General features: G+C 43.6%; 1 protein-coding gene across 1 annotated transcript in view; it reads right to left on the bottom strand.

Moving 5' to 3' along the window:
* ARHGAP18 (Rho GTPase activating protein 18) overlaps nt 1-21,286 on the bottom strand; it is a 928,328-nt gene that overhangs the window by 212,883 nt on the left and 694,159 nt on the right. Inside the window, exon 12 of the mRNA XM_069607469.1 lies at nt 188-334. Within this exon, the coding sequence (XP_069463570.1) occupies nt 188-334 (147 nt within the window). The remainder of the gene's footprint in view (nt 1-187; nt 335-21,286) is intronic.

Below are 21,286 nucleotides of genomic sequence, written 5' to 3'. Positions count from 1 at the left end.
TCCTTCATGTTATATATCTTTGCAAATGAAGCTACAGAGCGTGGTTAGTAGAAGTCAAAATACTTTTCATGATAGATATAGATATAGATATATATACACACACAAAGCTTGATTTCTCAATTCAAGCCATTGGTGGTTTTAAGACAAGTGTATAGTAAAGTAGCTCAAGCAACAATGCTTCACTTACCTCACAAATACTTTTCTCTGGTTTTTCATGTTTTTCTCGGTCATACGCCATTTTTTTCAAAAGTTTTTTCACTGCCTTTTCTTTGGTTTGCTTCTTCTGGTTTTCTATGTTTTGCTTTCTCACTTGGCTCACAATAAACTTCGGAATCTACAGAAAGGGAACAAACTTATCAGAAAAAGAAACAAAAACATTTACTAGCATGCAACAATGGCACACAGCATTCCATTTCGAAACACATTAAGTTGGCAAGACAAATGAATGTCTGGTTAATCTACAAAACAAGAGGGAATAGGACATTCTGTAGTATCCATGAATGGGAGACATGCGTTAAAGTTCCTTAATACAATTCGACATTAACAATTGCTAACTCCGACAAGACAAAACGTGCCCATTGCTGGGATTATACCCTTATCCGTGATTCACCACATATACATTTCTTATTTCCTCCTTACCAGTCATCTTATATATACACACACTTAAAAGTCTGTACAGCTCCATAGTGGCAAATGAAAAAAATGTACTGCCCATGTGCAGGATTGACGTTACCAAACATGTTGCGTTATCAACTTTCAAACACTACTTCAGAAAGGAAGCAGCCACGTGAAGGGTTTGAGCCTCTCAATAATTGACCTACTTTTTTCTCTTTCTTCTTCACGGGACAAGGAGAGTAAAGTTCACCTTTTGATTCCCAACACCAGGTGAAGCAGAGTAACTGAAATAGTACAGTAAAGGAAGGCAAACTGTTTTACGACATGGGTGCCCATTGTGGTGTCTTCCCAGTAGTCAGAAGGAATAGATGTAACCGCTGACACCTTAACCTGGACAGTTGCAGGAACGTGACCAATTGCATCTTGAAAATAAAGAGGCCAATATAAGAGTCAAGTTTGCCAACACCATAGGATTATGCACCAGGTTGGTGATAGCTCAAGAAAAATGATCAAAAAGAATACTGAACCACACCAGACCACTTGGTTGAGGGTGAACAATATTAAACTTTCATCTGATGAAGGTTGTTTAAAAACGAGGGCGAACAAGTTCTTTACCCCATAATAATCCCGAAACACAGTGTCAACATATTTGGTTTGTATAGGTCTGTCATTAGAACGTCAGGAAGAGATATGCTGTCTGGTCATGAATCATGTTTTCTTTGACAACTTGGACACAGTAAAGGAATTGTAAAAATGAATGGTGCCGAGACACAGGTATTAACCCTTATTGGAAGCCCTACTAAAGATGTGGTACAAGAGTAAAACCCTTGCATAGGTTTTAATGGAAGAAGGATGTATTATTAATTGCTTGGTATATAGGTCATGTTGGATGAACCTGTTGCCCTACAATAACAGATAATTTAATCTGTTACCCAGTCACCATTTTCTGAATTACAGCTGTTCTTTTTCATACATAGTGTATTGTGAGTACTATAGAGCATTCTTGGATAAGGAGTAAAATGTAGTTATCTGCACTGTGTGGTAAGGCTAGCAATGCCACTCGACACCAGATTGCCGTTAAATTTTTTTACTTTTACTCAGTTTGCCAGAAGGAGGTGGAATTAACCAATGCAAACTAGGATTACTATCGCAAAAAGCGTCAGGGATGTGAAGTAGCATTCTTTTCCAGTTGTTCAGCACCTTCAAGGATAGGTGTCTGTATCAAACTTCAGAATCCATTCTTAAGAATCCTTGCCCCTCCAAGTCCAACCAAGTCTACAAAACATGTCCAACCAAGTGGCAAACAGAAAAGTTAGTGCTATTCCAAACACAAGTTGCGTGAAGTGGCCAACAAAGAGTTCACAATCTAGTCTCAAATATCCACCCCCAACGGAACACACATCCCAAAAGGCTCTCCTTGGAAGGCTCTTCCAGGGTTAACTCAGTTGCTTCCACCACACTGCTTGTGACCTCTCCCAGAATCCTTTTAAGCAGGCATCATCTCAACCTTTTAGCATTTTCTTCATGCCTCTCCCAGACAGTGTTTCACAACAGCTTCAGGTTTCTCAGGCACAGTGGATATTCCTTGCCAGTATTTGGTTATTTATGTAGTGGGGAAACCAGAGTGGCAAGAAGGCTGCCCTCCTGGAAAAGGTTATTCAGAAGGTGAGGAGCATCATTTGCAGAGGAATATTAAAGAGCACCAATGTGAATATGGGTTTCCCTGAAGAGGTGCTAAATGTTTGATGCTGCAAAACAATGTACACTATGAAGCTGTAGTAAAGCAATTATAAGTTGATCCTAACCACAGAAGCACTTGCTGTTTTTGAATCTCTGTTTGGGTATGGGAGTATACCCAAATGGTAAAACCTTTGATGTAGTAGGGCTGGCATGGAGGTAAACCAAGTAGAAGTTGATGAAGTGCTATAAAGTGGTGCTGGTAAAGACAATGTATGTTGCTGAAGAAAGAACTGTATAAACCTGCTGGAGGAGTTACATTTCTTCAGAAATACTTGGTTGTGGCAAACCATCCTGATGGATAATTATTGTTGCCATTAACAAAGAAAATATTCTTTATGTGATGATAACTCAATCTTACTCAAGGAAGAGAAAGAACCTACTATTTTCCTTGTTAAATCACTGGAGTGTTGGAACTTTCTGTTGTCAAGTTGGAGTCCCAAAGAACGGTGTTGGAACTTTGTTACAAAGCAGGATTTCCTTGTATCTTTTGGTACTGGAGGAGAATCCTGCTTGAATCTCGGGGGAAAGGGAATTCACCCACATAAGGAGAGTGTTGTCATATTACCAATATAATGGTTATAATTGTGTTGCCTTTGAACTGCCATGCATTACTTGATTGAGTTATTGTATGTATAAGTGTGAGGGACAGATACCCTTTGTTACAGTGTTTCCTTTATTTTACGCAGGGAAATGCTCGTTAGGGTAGGGATAGCGAGGCGTTAATCTAACTTTTTAAATTTAATACAATGGCATCTTTTGAAAGATCTTCACAAAGTTATCCGCCTCACATTTCTGACCCCTCACTCGTACTGGCTCCCTCAACAGTTGATGCTCACCTGGTCTCCATGGGGGCGTCGCTCGAAGATGCAGGAATGATGTCTGCCCTGGCGTTACTTGGCTGGATGAGGAGACTTGCACGTGACTTCTCCTTCCCTGTTACTTCCCCGAATGCTTTGTTTTGGTTTGTTTAGTGGTGGACTCTCCGTCCTGCGGTCTCTCGCAGGGGCGCAATATGACAGTCTCTCCCTGGATCTAGTTCCTTCACTGATCCTGTGGGGGTGTAGTGGAGTCTTGAATTGCTTGACTCAGCAGCTAAGTCTTTATACCTATAGATGCTTGGAATAGCTGCTTAAATGTCTATTATCCAAGTTTTAACCTTGTATTCACCTTTCTTTCAGGCGCGGTTTTGAGCAGTTTTGTAATGAAGATTTGACTCGTCCTTCAACACTGAGCAGGTTCTATGCAGGAAGTTTGAGCGTTCGTGAGTGGCACCGAATGTCTCTATAATGGTTTCTTTCCGTGCGCGACTAACCTGCTGTATTCTTTTCTTTCCTGCAGGTGCAGCGTAGCGCCGATCGGGTGAACCACTGCTGTGAAATCCCAAGTAGAACGGTCTCTGGGTGAGTATCAGCTGTTCTAGCAGATGCTTTCTTTTCTGCAGGTGCGGCGAACTGAAGAGCAGCTGAAGGAGCGGCCGCTCGGATGGAATCCTTCAGGTAAGGTTGTAAACTCTGTATTAATTCCCGTTTCTCTCTTCTCTTCATCTGTTCTCAGGTTCCGATGGATGGAAGTTCCAGAACGGGCGTGGCTGCTGGTGTTCAGGTACTGGAGCTGAGCAGACACGGTGAGCGTTACCCTGCAGGAGTGCAGAATAACGAGAATCGTGTTCTGTCGGCAGGGTGTGGCTTAAATAGCCTTGTCAGTAGTTCCAATAAAATTGTCCTTCCTGCCTCAATCTGCAATCACAGGTAAAGTAGTCCCACAGCCACACCTGAGATAAGCCAGATGATTTTACTTCCTTTGACTGGGCTGCATGTAGTCCCATGTAGTGGATTACCAGATGGAAAACCATGAGCCTGGCGCCGATGGCGCCAGCACTGAGTCCAGGAAGTCCTTGGACTACCCTTCAGGGTTTTATAAGCCCCGATGGGTGTCAGTGACTGGGAAAGGCCTGCCAGCTCCAAGTGTTCTGGAGCATGCACCGTGACTATAACACTGTTTTCCGCATTCATGTAGGCTGACACAGTGGTCTGGTATGGAAGGTCTTCCTCAAACCGGGAGTCCTTGTACTGTTAAAGTATATTTCACATAATGCCACGTGATAACGAACATTGGCCTAAACGCATTTGCATCGCACTGAAACTCGCATTTGAATGGACCTGAATAAGGCCGACTACGCCACCATTTTAGAATCATCCACCATTTTGATTAACTCCTGTTTCTGCCTCATGTTAAACTTTGTTTTCGGCTGGAGCAGAGAAAATTGGACTTTGTGCTAATTCAACGTAGATTAACATGTTGTGCCTACTGAAAGTGGATTGTTTGTCCTGCACTAAGAAACCTTGGAGCTGAACTAGAGTTGAACTGAACAGTGATTTAGATGTTGTCTGTATCAATAGCATCATCCTCGTGCAAAAAGTGAACAGAATGGTGAATAGCTAAAACCGTGTACGTTTGCAGAAATCTTTGGGATCCTTCCTTGAAACTGGATTAACTTTAAGCTTGAAAACAAATGTTACCGTTGTATTGTAGGTGCAGAAAACATGTCTAGTGTTTGAGGAAAATATTGAACAAAGAGTTATTTGAATCTGTATTAGTTATGTGAACTGGCCACGAACCCTTAATATGTAACTCGAAGATGGGCTGGACGATGTAACTAGGACTGTAGAAACGGTATATAAACCTGTCTCTTTGTAATGTCCAGCACTCTCCCCACTCACAGTGTCTGCTGGTACACACTGCGAGGCGTTGAGCCAGATAGCTATCTGACCAATAACCAGTACATGTACTTCTGAACTCGTGACTAGCGCATTTCATTTTTGGTGGTTTAAGTCTCGATATTTCTTTGATCTTTCAGATGGTGCCCGAATAGGGACCCTCAAAATTGATATCACATCGCTAGATGAAGACAAGGCTACCGGAGTGCGACGGGGCCCCTGCAAAGTGAGACGCAATTTTTCTGCAATACTGCACGACTCGATTCCTGGACGGTGAGCAACGTTGAGGATATCTTGACGAGGGTCCCCATATCGAGGCCGGTTATCGAAATCGCCAGCCACTACGATAGTTTGAAATCCGATCAGACCCCTTTGTTTTGAAATGAGGTGAGTCGTGCCCTGATTCCTAAGAATCCTGATATTCATAGCAGTTTTGGATTTGCAAATACAAATGTTGCCAGGTAAAACCAGTGATCTGATAGCTGTCACTTATCCACATCCCTGACCCCTTCAGATCTAACAGCCCCCTGACAGCAGTAGGGCTACATCCCTCCACAATGGCTCCAAGGGCCTTAAAACTCCATCATCCGAAGACATGGAGTCAGTCCTTGTGCCTTTGGCGCCAGGCTCATTACCAGGAATAAGGCAAGTACCCATTTTGGACCTTAATCCAACATGGAGGTCTGTTACACAGCTCAGTTCCTAGAACCGAGCTGTGCTCACTAGTGTTTTGGGTGTGGCTGGCTATATAAGCCACGCCCAAACTGGAATTCACGCTTTGCGTTATTCTGCACTCCTGCAGCGTAACACTTATCGTGTCCAGCTCCAGTTCATTTGCTTCTCCCGGCAGCCCTATCCTGAAGCCATGGATCCGAAATTCCACCGCCAACCGGGAAGAACACGAACAGCATTAGCAAGCAAATACACTTACCTCCGAGTAGCAGGCCCTGAATCCATCCAGCACTCGTTTGCCTCGCCCATCTCTGTATTTCACCACAACCTGCAAGGGCGAAGAAGAAACAAGGACAGCATTAATAATAACCCTTACCTGGGCAAGCAGCGGATCCTAACATGCGCTTTGTTTGCCTCGTCCCATCTCCGGATAACACTGCAACCTGCAAAGGCAAAAAAGAAACATGAACATTGTAAAACACTTACCTGGGTAAGCAGCGCTTCGATCGATCACCACTCTGGAACATCACCGCACCGCAACCTGCATAAAGGGAAGAGAATACAGTTTAGCAACTAACTCCAAATAAACAGCGCTGCGCTCTGCGCTCAACAACTTGCCATTGTCTTCTCCATCCGGCGCTGCGGCTCCAAAATCGCAACCATCCCTGTGGAAACAGAAAGACATTATTAAATAGCATAGTGGGGAAAAGTAACAGACGACACAGAAAGTGAAGGGAAAGAAAGACAGAACAGAGACTGAAAGACTCAACTGAACACAAGCAGTCAGTCACAGCCGGTCTGGACCCAAAACAAGGGCACATGACCAGTGAAGCAACTAGGTCCCCAGAACATCCGCATCTATCACGCGCACCTGCACAGAGACGCAGGACGGAGAGCTCAACGCACAAGAAACTAAGGCGCTACCCAACGGCTGGCACACAACCAAGCACAGAGGGGTGCGGGATAGCGCACAGCCTTCCATCCAGTAGCGTGTGGCGCCCCCGTGGATACCAGGTGAGCGTAACAATATGCATGAGAAATTGTCATCCTGTTTCAGGGTATTATTCTGCAGAGATAGACAATCTTTGGGACAAGGCCAACAGGCACCACGCGATGGGTCACCAGCATATTTGATGTATTGTAAGCCTAGGAGTTTTCGTATTTAATGATATTTGGCACAGCCAGACTAGACATGTTTCCGAACTTCAGTGGCCAGTTTATGGCAGTTTTGAAATTGCATTTAGAATCCATATTGTTGAGGAAAAAGGCTAGGCCTGCAGCATTTGATGCAGTTAAAGATTGGAGAAAGGAAGCTATGCAGCAACTCAGAAGTAAAGAAAAGCATGCACGTAGACACATGGCAAATGCGGAGAAAGCACTATTGCATGAAGAGCAGAAACAGTCAGAATCTATTAGGGGTATGTATAGGGCTTTCCAACTTGACGTGCAAAAGATATATCCGTCTCAGGATTTTCATACATCAGATGAGTTAATTATTGAACGAAGGAAGAACTGTTCCCACTGCACCACCTCCTTATGTGCCTCCTTCCGTTGTAGTTCCTCATCCTCCCGTGGTTGCTCCTGTTCCTCCTCCTGCACCCCCACCCTTACCGACAGTGGCCGTCCCCTTGATTCCGTCTGCACCACAAGCGGTAGTGCCTCCGCTACCTATTGGACAAGATTTGTCAGAACTCTTTACAAGATAGTTCTGCTCCACCTGTAGTGGTTGAAGGAGTGGGAGCTGTTTCAAGATTAGTGACTCGTGGTACAGTATCTAAAGCTAGGAAAAGAATTATATACATGGGCTAAAAAGTACATAGAAGAGGGTGATGAATCAGCTGTTTTAATTGAGATTTCCGTCCAAGGGGATATTCCTGAACAGACTATTTTGATATAATGGACGGGAACGCATTTAGCTGATATATGGAGTGATTTGATGGACATGAATGTCCCAAAGAGGTTGAGGTATTTGAATGTCCTTGCTCGCTCAAGGGACACTGCGGAGAAAGTGCATGAGCATGTAGAGAAGGTATTCGAGTTTAAGAGGGAGCTAGATTGGTTACAGAAAGATGAAATGGATGGTAATGGCGGGAAGCTTCATATGTGCAGAAACAATTTCTTCCTCCATTGCAATCAATGAGTGAAGGAATACGCATTTGCACAAGAGACGATCTCAGATGGATTTCGGATGTTTCAATTTCTCCTATTGAAGTGCATGACACGTTTAGTCAGTATGCTCCGGCAATGCAAAGGAAAGTGTTACAGGTGATGGTAGAGTATCTACAAGATGAGCTTATGAAGAGAAAGGTTTGTTGTCCCGCAGATTTGATGGTCATTTATAAAAAGAGCATTTTTGCCCGATACTGCTTTGACTACTTTGTCACTTGATTTAGCCTTGTTGCTTAATAGACGCTCAGATTTGCCTACTTTACAATTGCCGATGAGGGAGGTTCCTCAGATATTTGTTCCAAAAGTAGAAATTCCAGCTAATGCCGCCGCAGGAACACCTGGCCACTACTATTGAAGCACATTATATCTCACAGTTTGTTCATGTCCCATTTTCTAGACAGGAAGTGAATACTATTAGACAATTCCAGATATTAGGAAGAATCCAACAGCTTGCATACAATTACGGCTTGCATACAATTGAAGTCAGAGGGTGCAACTGAGTATTTTAATAGGTTTCAGCAAGTGTTTTCAGATTTTAGTGGTCAAGACTTAAGTACAGAATCAGGAAAAAGGCTGTTTGTAGACACATTTGTGCACAGATTATTGACTGAAATCCAATCACAAATTATGACTTCTGAGAGTGCTTGGCAAGCGAAATCACTATCTGAAGTATTACATATGACTCAGTTTCTATGAAAATAGGGTTAATAAAATGAAGGAGAAGGCAGAAAAGAAGAAGGGAGACTTGAAAACTAAAGTATTCTTGCAGCAAATAGCTAGAGGAGTCAGAGGTGGGAATACACAGTTGGGAGGCCAATTTACACCACAGGGTAATGCACAACTGGGTCCTGTACACAGGAACCAACATGCATTTTGTAGACAGGAGGCTCATTGGTGAGCACAATGCCCGATCCTACAGCAGAGATCAAATAGCACATATGGTGCCATGGGTAGACGATCCAGAGGCCGCCCTTGGATCCTGGTAGAAGTCAGTTTGCACAGAATTAACAGACACCTTCGCAAGATAATCAGCAACAAAGTGTTAATAGTGGGAACATTTTCTATAATCCTTCAACTGTATTTTTCGGAGGATCATTCATTTGACGATATACTGTTCCCTTAGGACAGCCCGAAGCAGGGTCTGGAACCGGTACCTAGGCCCATCGGTCAGAAAGGGCCAGACATTGAAATGAAGGTGGGGAATAGGGAACATCTATTCTTGATACATACAGGAGCACAGAAGTGTTCTATTGATCATTCACAGGTTCAGATATTCCACTGTCAGGGCAGAACAACATTTCTGTAGAGTTCTCTGGTACGCCAGTGGTCCGTCCAGTCTCTCAGCTGGTACCGATTTCACTGGGACCATTCACTGATTCGTGTCCATTTCTGTTGATGACAAATTGTGGTGAAAATTTGTTGGGATTAAATTTATTAAAGAAATTGAATGCTGTGATTTACTGTTCTCCAGATGGTGTAGTTAATGATTTCACCTCAACAAACTTCCATTCCACAATTTTTGTCTAGACCTTTACCAACTGAATAAGGTTCCAACATGTCTATGGGCAATTAATGATAATTACGTTAGCATTTTACAAATTGAACCAGTTAAAATTGTGTTGAAACCAAGTGTTACATTGCCGCATATTCTGCAATATAAGATTTTGGTTGAAGGTAAGCAGGCTTTGAAGAGTATTATTTCAGATTTTGTACACATAGTTGTGATTGACAAAATTGCAGGGAGCGTGTGTATTAGTCAGATTCTACCAGTTTACAAGAAGGGGGATACTGAGATTCCTTTTCGTTTCATCATTGACTTGCACGCCATTAATAAGGTTGTTGCTCCACAGTTTCCGATTGTACCTGATGTTACTACAATATTGACTGATTCCAACCATGGCTACACATTTTAGTGTTGGACTTGGAAAAAACGCTTTTTTTAGTATTCCTGTACATGTTGAAACAGATATTTGTTCGCCTTCACCCTAGGCGGACGCTCGTTTACATACACTCGTGTGCCACAAGGGTACACCGAGTCCAAGCATCTATAGTAGAGCATTGAAACGCTATAGTAAAGTTTGATACGCTCTAGTTACCTTCTGCTTGCACGTTGTTGCAATATGTTGATGATCTACTTCTAGCTGCTGATTCTGAAGTTGTTTACAAAGAAGGCGCTGTGTTGCTGCTTATTCATTTAGCAGAACATGGGCATAAGGCTTCATTGAAATAGTTTCAGTATGGTCAACAGGAGGTCGCCTATTTAGGCTCCTATCGAAGGAGGGAAGAAGACTGACAACTGAACAGATACAAAGCATCTCTAGTATGTCTGTCCCAAATGCACAGAAAGAGGTCGGAGCTTTAATAGGCATGGCTTCATACTGTAGACAGTGGGTCCCAAATGTTTCATTAATGATAAAAACCTATGTTGGCATTGACAAAGAAGGGTATTTCTTTGCCTTTACCATGGAACATGGATTGGCAGAACCCTTTTGATCTGCTCAAGGCTGGGTTGTATTCAGCACCGGTTTTGGGCACACCAAATTAGGAAAAGAGGTTTGTTGTATGTGCATGAATGCGATGGATGCGCTTTGGCTGTTTTGACACAGGAACATAGGGGCAAGAATAGCATGTGCAGCTATTTTTCCTCCACGTTAGACCCTGTTGCATGCGCTTAGCCGAGATGTTAGAGCTGTAGCTGCTGCATCCGTGAAACAAAGTGAGGTTATGGTTTTAGGTCATTTTTACTGTGACGGCACCCCCACTCCCTAGACATTCTATTGAACGCAGACGCAACATATCACATCGGCTTGGCTAACAAGGTACAAGCGGATTCGATTTGCTCTGCATATCCAAATTAAATCCAAAATTAATGCTCATTAAATCCGGCTGAACCATTTCCTCTCGCAAAAGAAAGACTGTAGTTACAAGATATCACATGATTGCCTCTAACACAAAACAAGAAACGAAGGGCAGAACTGATTTAAGTGATACACCCTTAAAGAATCTATAAGGGGAACTGTTTTGTGATGGCTCCTGCTTTAAACCTCCGGATGGTACATCCACTGCTGCTTATGAAACCACAACATTAAGCACTATTGTGGAAACCAAACGAATTCCGCATAATTCTGTGCATGCCGCAGAAATGATTGCATTAACCAGAGCCTGTGAAATTTCTGAAGGGCTTAGTGTGAATATCAACACAGACAGCCAATATGCCTTCGGGGTAGTTCACAATTTTTGTCGACTATGGGCTGAGAGAGGTTTATTGACTTCGCATGGAATAAAGATTCAGCATGGTGCCTAATAGTTCAGTTACTTTCAGCACTTGCGCTTCCTACACAGTTAGCAATAATGAAGTGTGCTGCACACCAGACGGACGATGGGGGGGAAAAGGAAACGCTTTTGCTGACAGAATAGCCAAACAGACTGCCACTGATTTGCATTGAAAGATATATGTGTTATATCCAACAAAAGGGGTCACCGACACTTGTATGATAGACGAAGGGATTAACTGTATAAAAGAAATTCAGGCTGAAGCTAATCCAGAAGAAATCAAACAGTGGGCTGAGGGCCCAGCAGGGCTAGATGAGGGTTGTTGGGTGGATAGTGAAAAACAGATGGATGCTACCCAATGCCTAAGTTACTGCTATGGTTACCATGGCCCATGGCCCAACACACATGTGGCAAAAAGATTTGCAAACAGTTAGATCCTGTCTGGTATAATACTCATATTCAGAAAACTGCTGATCGTTTTGTCCAAAGTTGCATGATATGCTTGCAACATAACATTGGGAAGGGAACACTAACACCAAAGGGTAGTTTTGGTCCCCCCGCCATACATTTTGAGGTGATTCATTTTGATTTTCTTGAGATGAAACGTTGTCAACACTATAAATGTTTTAGTCGTCATCTGCGCCTTCGGTAAATGGGTTGAGGCTTTTCCTCTAAAAGATGCTAGAGCAATGTCAACAGCCAAGACCATGCTGAAGGAAAATTTCCCTAGGTTTGGCTTGCCGGGAGTCATTTGGTCAGATAATGGCCCACATTTTATCGCTGCTGTCATCCTGCAAGTTGGTTCCCTTCGGCCAGGCATGCTCAAAGTGCCGGTCTTGTGGAACGCCATAACGGAATTCTAAAGAATGAAAATCGCAAAGGTGTGTGCACATAGCAATCTGAAATGGCCTGATGCTTTACCAATAGCCTCATTATCAATGCAGACTACTGCACAATCAAAGACATGGTTCTTCCCCTATGAGATCGTCATGGGGAGACCAGCCAATATATGGAATGTTCCAAAACCCAAGCAGTTGAAAGAAATCCAGTATCTGCTTTTGTCTGATTATTGTGACCAGTTGACTCAAAAATTGTATTTGATTCATCAACAGGTGCGAGCAGCCCTCCCTGGAAAATACGAGGGTCCAGGTAATCAACTCCGACCTGGCCAGTGGGTCCTACTGGAGAATTTTGAAAGGGGCTTCTGTCTTGCACCTCATTGGAGGGGACCACATCAAATCCTTTTGGCCACGCAGACCAATGTACGAGTAACTGGGAAGAAGCACTGGATCCATGCGACATGTGAAGAGGATTCCTTTTCCTCTGCTCTACGACAAAGGGGAGGAGAAGGGAATTGGTGATCTTTATGCTCAGGAGCCTGCTCTGATCGACACCAAGGGTGTCACAGAAATCCTTTCTGAGCCAGTGGGGCCTGGGGAGACTGCTTTTTCTACTACGGAAATCCTTCCTGAGCCCATCGGGACTGGGGAGATTGTTATTTCTTCATATTCTTCTTCACCGTTGATCAATCTTGCTACTGCTTCTTCAGGAAACAACACTTTGTTCACCGACCATACGGTACCTGGAGTCTCAAGGTATGATATGCGACAACGGAATCTGATTTAGAGTTGCTGACATTACATTAATGTAAATAGGATAGGAAAGAGCAGCTAGGCTGTGCCCACAAGAAACCACTGTTGAGCCGGTCCCTAGTCATTCCTTTGCTGCATCGAATAAGAGGCTGGCACCGGCAAAGTTACCTTCAATCAACATGTAGTCGAGTGCCACCCACGGATGAACTAAAAAAAGCCCAACAGTGAAGCTTCTTAACGGATGCTGAGAAACTATGCCTATTTTACAGGCCAATCATACAAAAAAAGGATTCTGGTCACTTCTCCAATGATAAATCTGCTTGTCAAGGATCATGGTCCCCTAGGACCAAATGGACACTGGTCACAATAACAGCTTGTTTTATAATTGCATTAACATTTGGATTTTGGTATTTGGAAAATGCACATCTGCTTAATGTCTTGTTACCAACTGCAAGTATCCCCACTGTGTCTCCACCTTACATGCATTTGTACACTCATCGTCCCAGAGACCTCCAACATAGAGGGGGTCATCACAATAACACTTAATGATTATGAACGCAACCCATGCCATTTTGAATAAGACCAACTGCTGGGTGTGTTTGCATTTGCCACAACATGGGGAAAAGGGACTGGGCTGGTGTACACATCCTCTTCCTTGAACTACTGCTTAGGGCATTATTCTTTGGCTGATGGAACAATAGGGCCACTGGGAATTTTGATGGGACTAATCTTAACGAATATGAAAAGCGAGTTTTAACACCTCTTGGATGTTCTTTGTTTGCAAATGGGAGCAAGCTGAATGTTGCTTCTATCAGGCCTTCTGACAGACTAGCTAGACCTTTTCAGTCGCTGATTACCTTCAAAATGGCTCAAGTAGGTAGTAGGGATGCCGCCTCCTTCCAATACCATCAACCATAGTCCAAACTCCGTTCCATTCTTCATACAAAGAGGGTTCCCAACAAATGGGTACATTTGAGGGATGTACGAATACTGCAGTACTAACCAGTGAGGATAGACCTTTGTACGTAGGAGATCCTGTTTACTTCGTTTGTGGTGATGAGGCATATCCGTGGTTACCCAGAGATTGGGAGTGTAGTTGTTATTTGGGTATATTGTTACCAGGAGTAGATGTCACCACCACTGCTGAAGTCTCAAAAATGTGTCCCAGGCGGGATGAGAATGGTGTAACGCTCACCTGATTCCCGTAGAGGCGCCGGTCTTGACTGGGCGTATACCGTATCTTCAAAGGTGATGTGTAACACACGGCTGGCTCTTTGGGCTGGACCTCTGTGCACTGTATGTCTGACTCGAAGGGTAAGATGTCTGCAGATAGAAAATATGGGATTAAGGAACTGGGTTATTGAATGTCTCTCTCTTCTTCCCTTTCTCTTCTCCTGTAGAACCCCAAAGGTTAACGCTCTCACCTTAGGTAAGTGAACGCCGTGCACTCCATCTGCCTCGGGGCAGGGTGCTGTAACCAGTTTCTTCACTGGATAAGGGGAGCAGGCCTCTTGACTTCAGAGGACTGCTGTCCGTCGTTTACTGCACGAACGGTAAGTTTCGAGTAATTCTAATGTCTTTAAAGTCTTTAGTAATGATGTTTCTTGTTTTGCAGGGTTCCGGCGATGGCGGATGACGGGCTGAAGTGAGTTGAAGATGGAGCCCGTGTGATGAATAGAAGCGCCTGGAAGCACGTAAGTAAGCGCTTGTTGCCTGCTTCACGATGCGCTCTAACTGTCTTTTTATTTTGCAGGTACAAGTTCGGAGCGGCTGCAGGGTGCCGGAATACCCACTGGGTTAGATGTGGAAAGGAGTAATGGCACGTGAGTATTAAAGTTCCCCAATGTCTTTAAACGCACCTTGTTTTGTCTTTCAGATGCGGGATGCAGCGCCGAAGGCCTCCGGAGCGTGCGAAGAGTTGGTAAGCTTTTGTCTTTCAGATGCCGGAATGCAGCGCGAGGCGTTGGTGACAGCCGATGGACCAGGTAAGTGTAGAGCTGTCACTGAAGACCGTAATGCTAACCTGTTCTTTCTTGTCTTTAGAGGTGTTGCTGAAGACTGGATTCAGGATGGTAAGCCTTTTTCCTTAGGCCCAGGATCAGATGCAGAAGACACGATGAGCGTTCTGCTGCAGAGGATGCAGAATAACGCAAAGCAAGATTCATCCATCGGGTGTGGTTTAAATAGCCTCCTGTAGTGCTTAGGTGTCTCCTTCCACAGCCACGCCTAGGTAAGAAAAGAGTTCCTGCTTTCCAGAAGAGTTCCAGTGTTCTGAATCTAGGGAGTGGCTCCTGCCCCACCCAACAGGAAAAGTAGTTCCAAACAGAAGAGGATCAGAGGCTCAACTGGCAGGCAAGTAAGCAGCATGGTCTGCTGCAGGTAAGTCCACCCAAGCATTATGAGCCCGGCGCTTCCAGCGCTGGGACTGGGCATATTTATGAGCCTGGTGCCACTGGCGCCAGGACTGGGTCCAAAAGGTCCCAATTGGGACTGGTTGGCACTCGGAACCTGGGTTATGGATCTGCTTCCAAGGGAGTTGGGAAAACCCTGACCTTTTGGAAGCAGAGATCATGACAAATGGTGACGCTCCTTCACAAATTCTGGGTGACATCGCAAAATCCTTCGTGCCATTTTGGGGACAAATAATAAACTCAAGATATTAGAAAATTAGAGTGCTAGAGAAAACCATCAATGAGACCACCGACATCCTGTATAACATGACACTAGATAAAAGGGCTATTAGATTAGTGACTCTCCAAAATAGGATAGTGTTAGACATCATTCTAGCTGAGCGTCGTGGGGTATGCAAAATGGTGGGATCTGTGTGTTGCGTTTTTGTACCCTATTCCGCCCCCACCATATTTAAGGCAATTAAGAAATCGCAAACCTCGAGTACTGAAGTACACATTCTAGAGGGAAATTGGGATATTAGTACATGGTTCTGGGACTTGTTGCGATCTTGGGTTTGGAAAATCTTTGCAGTCTTAATGGTAATCCTTGGCATTATACTGTTCTGCTGTTGTTGCATACAATGTCTGCCTGTCATTTGTTCTATGATAGGAGGAAGTTGTGCACAGGCAATAGGTACACTACAACCTAAGACGCATATGCCCGGGAAAATTACTAATGCCTTAGTAATACAGGATATTACCATCAAGGAGTTAATGGCAATTAATATATTTGAAGACAGCAATTCAGGATGTTCTGACAAGGATACATGTTTTTTGGATAATGCTGATGTTTGAATAAATGTTCTTGGCTTAGGCCAAAAGGAGTGTTTGTTAAAGTATATTTCACATTATACCACCTGACAAACATTGGCCTAAGCGCATTCGCATCGCACTGAAAATCACATTTGAATGAACCTGAATAAGGCTGACTACGCTGCCGCCATTTTAGAATCATCCGCCATTTTGATTAACTCCTGTTTATGCCTCATGTTAAACTTTGTGTTTCCCTCTGCAGTAGAGAAAAATGGACTTTGTGCTAGGTTAATGTAGATAAACATATGGCTGCTGAAAGTGAATCGTTTGTCCTGCACCAAGAAACCTTGGAGCTAAACTAGAGTTTAACTGAACAGTGATTTAGATGTCTATCAATAGCGTCATCCTCGTGCAAACAGTAAAAAGAATGGTGAATAGCTAAAACCGTGTACCTTTGCAGAAATCTTTGGGATCCTTCCTCGAAACTGGATTAACTTTAAGCTTGAAAACAAACGTTACCATTGTATTGTAGGTGCAGAAAAACATGTCTAGTGTTTGAGGAAAATATTGAACCATGTAGAGTTATCTTAATCTGTACTAGATATGTGAACCGGCTACGAACCCTTAATTAATATGTAACTCTAAGATGGGCTGGATAATGTAACCGGGAATGTGGAAAAGGTATATAAACCTGTGTCTTTGTAATGTTCAGCACTCTTCCCCCCCCCCCCTCACGGTGTCTGCCGTTACACACTGCGAGGCGTTGAGAGCCAGATCTGACCAATAGACTGTACATGTACTTTTGAACTTGCGACTGGCGCATTTCATTTTTGGTGGTATTAAGCCTCGATATTTCTTTGATCTTTCAGTACAGCAAACTGAAGTCGCTCCAAGTGAGGCGCTGCTTACTCAAACCCATAGGGAGGGTTTTGCGGCGCAAGCTCACCTCCTTATCCTCACAGGGGGAGACTCCCCTCTGGGGAGAAGGGATGAATTGACTAGATTCATCAGTTTCCTCTTTGTTCATTTAAAGCAAACAGGTCAGCCTCTCTGCTGGGGATTGGGTCTGGCTGAGGGTGTGTCCAGCTCTCTTATATCTAAACAGCTGCTTACTTTGTGTTTCATGGCATATGTGGCTTTGTGATTGCTCAAAGTGGGTCCCTGAGGCCCATATATGACAGGCAACCACTTTCAAAAGAGTGATCAGGTCTCTTAACATAAAGATGAGGTCTCGGGAGGATAGCTCAGTAGGCAACGTGCTCGCCTGGGAAGCAAGACGATACGGAGCACCACAGGTTCGATCCCTGGGTCCGCGCTTAGAAACCTCTGGGTATTAAGCGCGTTATAAATAACCTATCATATCATATCATGAAAAGGCAATCCTGTTTTGCCATTTCGTTCTCTGGGAAAGGAGCAAACTGGCCAGTTAAGACATGTGGGTGCAGCCACATTCAGTTATCAGGAAGAGAGCTGGATCCAACCGGCCTAGGCAAATATCACTTGGATTGGGGAGGCCGATTTTAAGATAGTTTTTTACTCTGTTCCCCCCGACTCCCTTTTGGTAAGGGTGGGAATGTTGGGTTGATGCTATAATTAGCAGTCTTCTCCATGCTCCAACACAGGGCCCAGTACTCCATAATGAGAAGACCCACAGTCATTAAGCAATCTGATTTCAATTAACCTCTCACCTTTCAAAGGGCATGCTAGGGGGAATAGAAGGGGGAGTAAATGGGGTAGGAGGGAAACAATCTGCTCCTTCCATTTATCTCCATGTTTCGCTCTCCCCCAGATCTACCTCGTACATCAGAGGTTTGCAAAGCTGGTTAAGGCATTGATGCCCAAAGCTTTTGCAGGGCTGGCGTGGTGGGGCCTGGAAGTGCAAAAATGTATATATCACACCAAAGAGTGGCAGTACCAAATAGACATCAGTTCTGGCAACAAAGTTGTGACGCAGCCTTACTGTGGCCCCTACTGGCTGTGAAAACATTCCAGATCCAGTCTGAATAGATATATTGGAGAGGACTAATCTGTGGGAAAAAGGCTCCTTTGTAGGCTCCTTTGTGGAAATGCAATGATTTCACCAGAGGATGTTCATCGTACACAGGCCTCTGGTCTATCACCACTGTAAATAAGTGGTAATAGAAGCCTGGGCTCCTTTCCATTGTTGAGGCCCCTTTATATGCCCATACCTACAAAAAACAGAACATGAATCGTAATATAAAGTGTTATTTCTAAAGTAGTATTAAGTTCTTAATGTTGCTGCAGTCCATCTGTGCTGGGCCTTCGGAACAAGTAGAAAAGATTTGAAAATGTCCACTTCTGGTGCAGAGGGCAATTAAAGTGACCTGTGAAAACTCTAACACATGCTTCCTCTGCCTTTTTAAAATCTGCACCCATACATTTTTACCATTAACAGAAAAACATATTTTCAAATTATCCAGGCCCCTTCAGAGAAAGCATTTCTCACATGCAGGGAAACGCGCAAGTGGACTACTTTAACTATGCAATGCAAGCATTCTTTTTAAACCATGAATATGTCCTGCAAGGTAATTTTTCTGTAGTTTAGTTTTACAACTGTTACATAGGACTAAGACAGCATCGCATGTTCCTGGAATAACCGCTTGGATTTAAAACTCAGCACTTTTTCTCCTCGCCTTTTTACCATGTAACTAGGTCTTGGTGACTTTAAAAAATCACTAAATTATTCCATCCCAGCAGATTTAATTTATCTAGTCCTAAAAAGGTATCAATGCCCACACATTTACAACTACTGAAAGTAACTTAAAATTGGGAAGTCTGAATTAACTTTAATAGTTGATTTAAGTTAAATCAATACCTCTTGCCAACAAATGGTGATCTAAGTGCGATTTAAAGCACCTGCCGAGAGATCTTCACCCCCTTTTACTGAAGAAATGTGGTATGAAATGAAGGTAATCAGGTATACAATAAATAAGCATTGTAATGTATTAGGTTCTAAAGTGCAAAATGGACACGAACAAAATGTGGTATGAGAAGGAAACTGTAGAAGTGTGTAATGTATGGCTCTCCCTCCACCATTCAAAAATAAAACATGAATTATAAACCTGCCGTTCTCCCTATATCAACAAATTCAAATTATCAAATTCCACCAAAAATGTCTAGTGTTGTTACTTTACATAGCCTCTAGTCATAGAAAAATATCAGTTGCACTAACCAATCCCGATTAGGTGGAGCACAGCTTTTCCAATTCTTTGCAATTAATACTCAAGCAAATGGCCAAGCATTGCTGAATAATTCCAACCCCAGAAAAAGATAACACTACCTTCCACAACCAGTATTCATTCAAATGAATTATCTCCAGCTATAGGGATCTACAATTCCAGTAACGAAGCGGGGCAAAAAAACTATTCCATCCCAACACTGATTGGTATACACGCATTTCGTCGACCACTTTTTCATCGCTGACCCTTTCATCGCCAACATTTATTTTTTAACAAATTTTTTTTTAGGGACGGGGGGTGTTTGTGCGGGTTGGGGTATGATTATTCAAGTAAGAGGGAGGCTTGGGGGGGCACAGCCCCCATAAATAAATAAATAAATAATTGTTGGCGATGAAAGGGTCGGCGATGAAAAGTTGCACGATGAAATTTCGTTTGGCGAAATAACGTAGAACCCATTGATTACGCCACAGCACAGGCACCCATCAGACTACTGGGTACCTGCCATTACTAGGATTAGGTGCAAGATGCATCCAAAAGATTACCTTGTATGAATATATTTCAATACATTGTAAGGGTGCAAAAGGAGACTGACACAGGTGGCATGGTGATTGCTATAGACTTATTAGTCAAGAAAATATAGAGAACACCTAACTTTCCCCATCTCTAAGAGGGATTTCCCTGCCTCAAGTAAGTGCTAATGGGTCTGTACAGAAAACCAAAGTGTCTACAGCTATGTGTCAAAACTCCAATTCTGTCCCTTGCACTTAAAACTAAACTAGTAGGTTGCATCAATGTTCTTGGTCCAGGAGAATGACTCCCCTCTTCTGGACTGAGTAGCACAGTTCTGGTTGCAAGTTCCTCACAAGCGGGAATGACTGCCTCTGGTTTTAGTACTTCACAACAAAAAGGATTCCCGTTTCTCTAATACTTTGGATCAGAAAGTTCAATATTTCATTTCCTTTGGGGGAATGACTCCCTTCCCCAGGATTGCTGGTTTGATCCTCTTTTGAACTCACTACAAGGAGAATAAATGTTTTCTGGATTTCCTTGGATTTTCTGTCAATTCCCAAAACCAGGGGGAATGTCTCCCTTCCCCTGGTGTCTACCAGGCTTTCCTTCACAGTTCACACCAGGGGGGAATGTTACCCTGGCCTTTCTCACTTTGATTACACAATTTCCTTCAGTCTTGCACTTTGAGGGTCCCTGATCACAGCGTCCCAGTCTCGGGCATACTCGATTCACCCCCCTACCAAGTACTGCCATGAGGAAGAGGACTTGAATGACTTCATGTTGGTGCAGGCCACAGGCCCCTATTCCTCTACTGTTGGGATCTGGCAGACCTGGTTCACTCCTGCCAGGTACTGCCACAAAGAAGATGGCTTGTTGGGTGAGGGTCCCAGACCCGCATGTCTCCATTTGGCTCATCAGGTAGACTTGGTCTACTCGTCTGCCAAGTACTGCCACAGGTAAGGTAAGTGACAACTCTATTTTGTCTTTAAAATTGGGGTATATGTTATTGTCCCAGTTCGGGAAACACTTCCTTCTGGGTGCCCCACATCTGCAATCAGGCTTTTTTGTCCTGCCGCCGTTACTTATATAAGTTATGTGAGAAATCTGAGGGCATTCTCACATTTAGCCCTCCTAGAAACAACCCCCCCCCCTCAGATAACCAAGAGGAAGCTAAGGCTGCCAAATCCCGACCCTGGGGGTGGACAAGCGAGGGAGGATCACCTGGGCAGAGGGCGAGACACAGTATTCCCCCTTCTCTGAAAGGGACAGAATTTCCGTGAAGTTCAGTTCTGGGAATAAAATCATCCTAAAAGTAATGCAGGTTACCTATGGAAAGTACCATTATATTACTGGGAAGAATAAGATGGAGCCTGAGCAGACCTAAAGTTCAGGCATGACCCACTAACATTTAAAAAAAAAGTATGGGGTAGAGAACCCTCTTTTGTTCGAGGAGCCCGTGTCTTGAGGGATAGTATTGCATGTATATATGAAAAGGAACACAGGCTTACTTACCGATCTCTTTTACACCTGCAGGGATGTTGTACTCCACTCAAACAGATTTACTCAGTTATACTGTATTTTTCATTAAGCAGATC

The sequence above is a fragment of the Ambystoma mexicanum genome, chromosome 4q (genome assembly GCF_040938575.1).
Source record: "Ambystoma mexicanum isolate Mex_15411 chromosome 4q, UKY_AmexF1_1, whole genome shotgun sequence".
NCBI classification, from domain to species: Eukaryota; Metazoa; Chordata; class Amphibia; order Caudata; family Ambystomatidae; genus Ambystoma; species Ambystoma mexicanum.
This window is presented reverse-complemented; position numbering and strand designations above follow the sequence as displayed.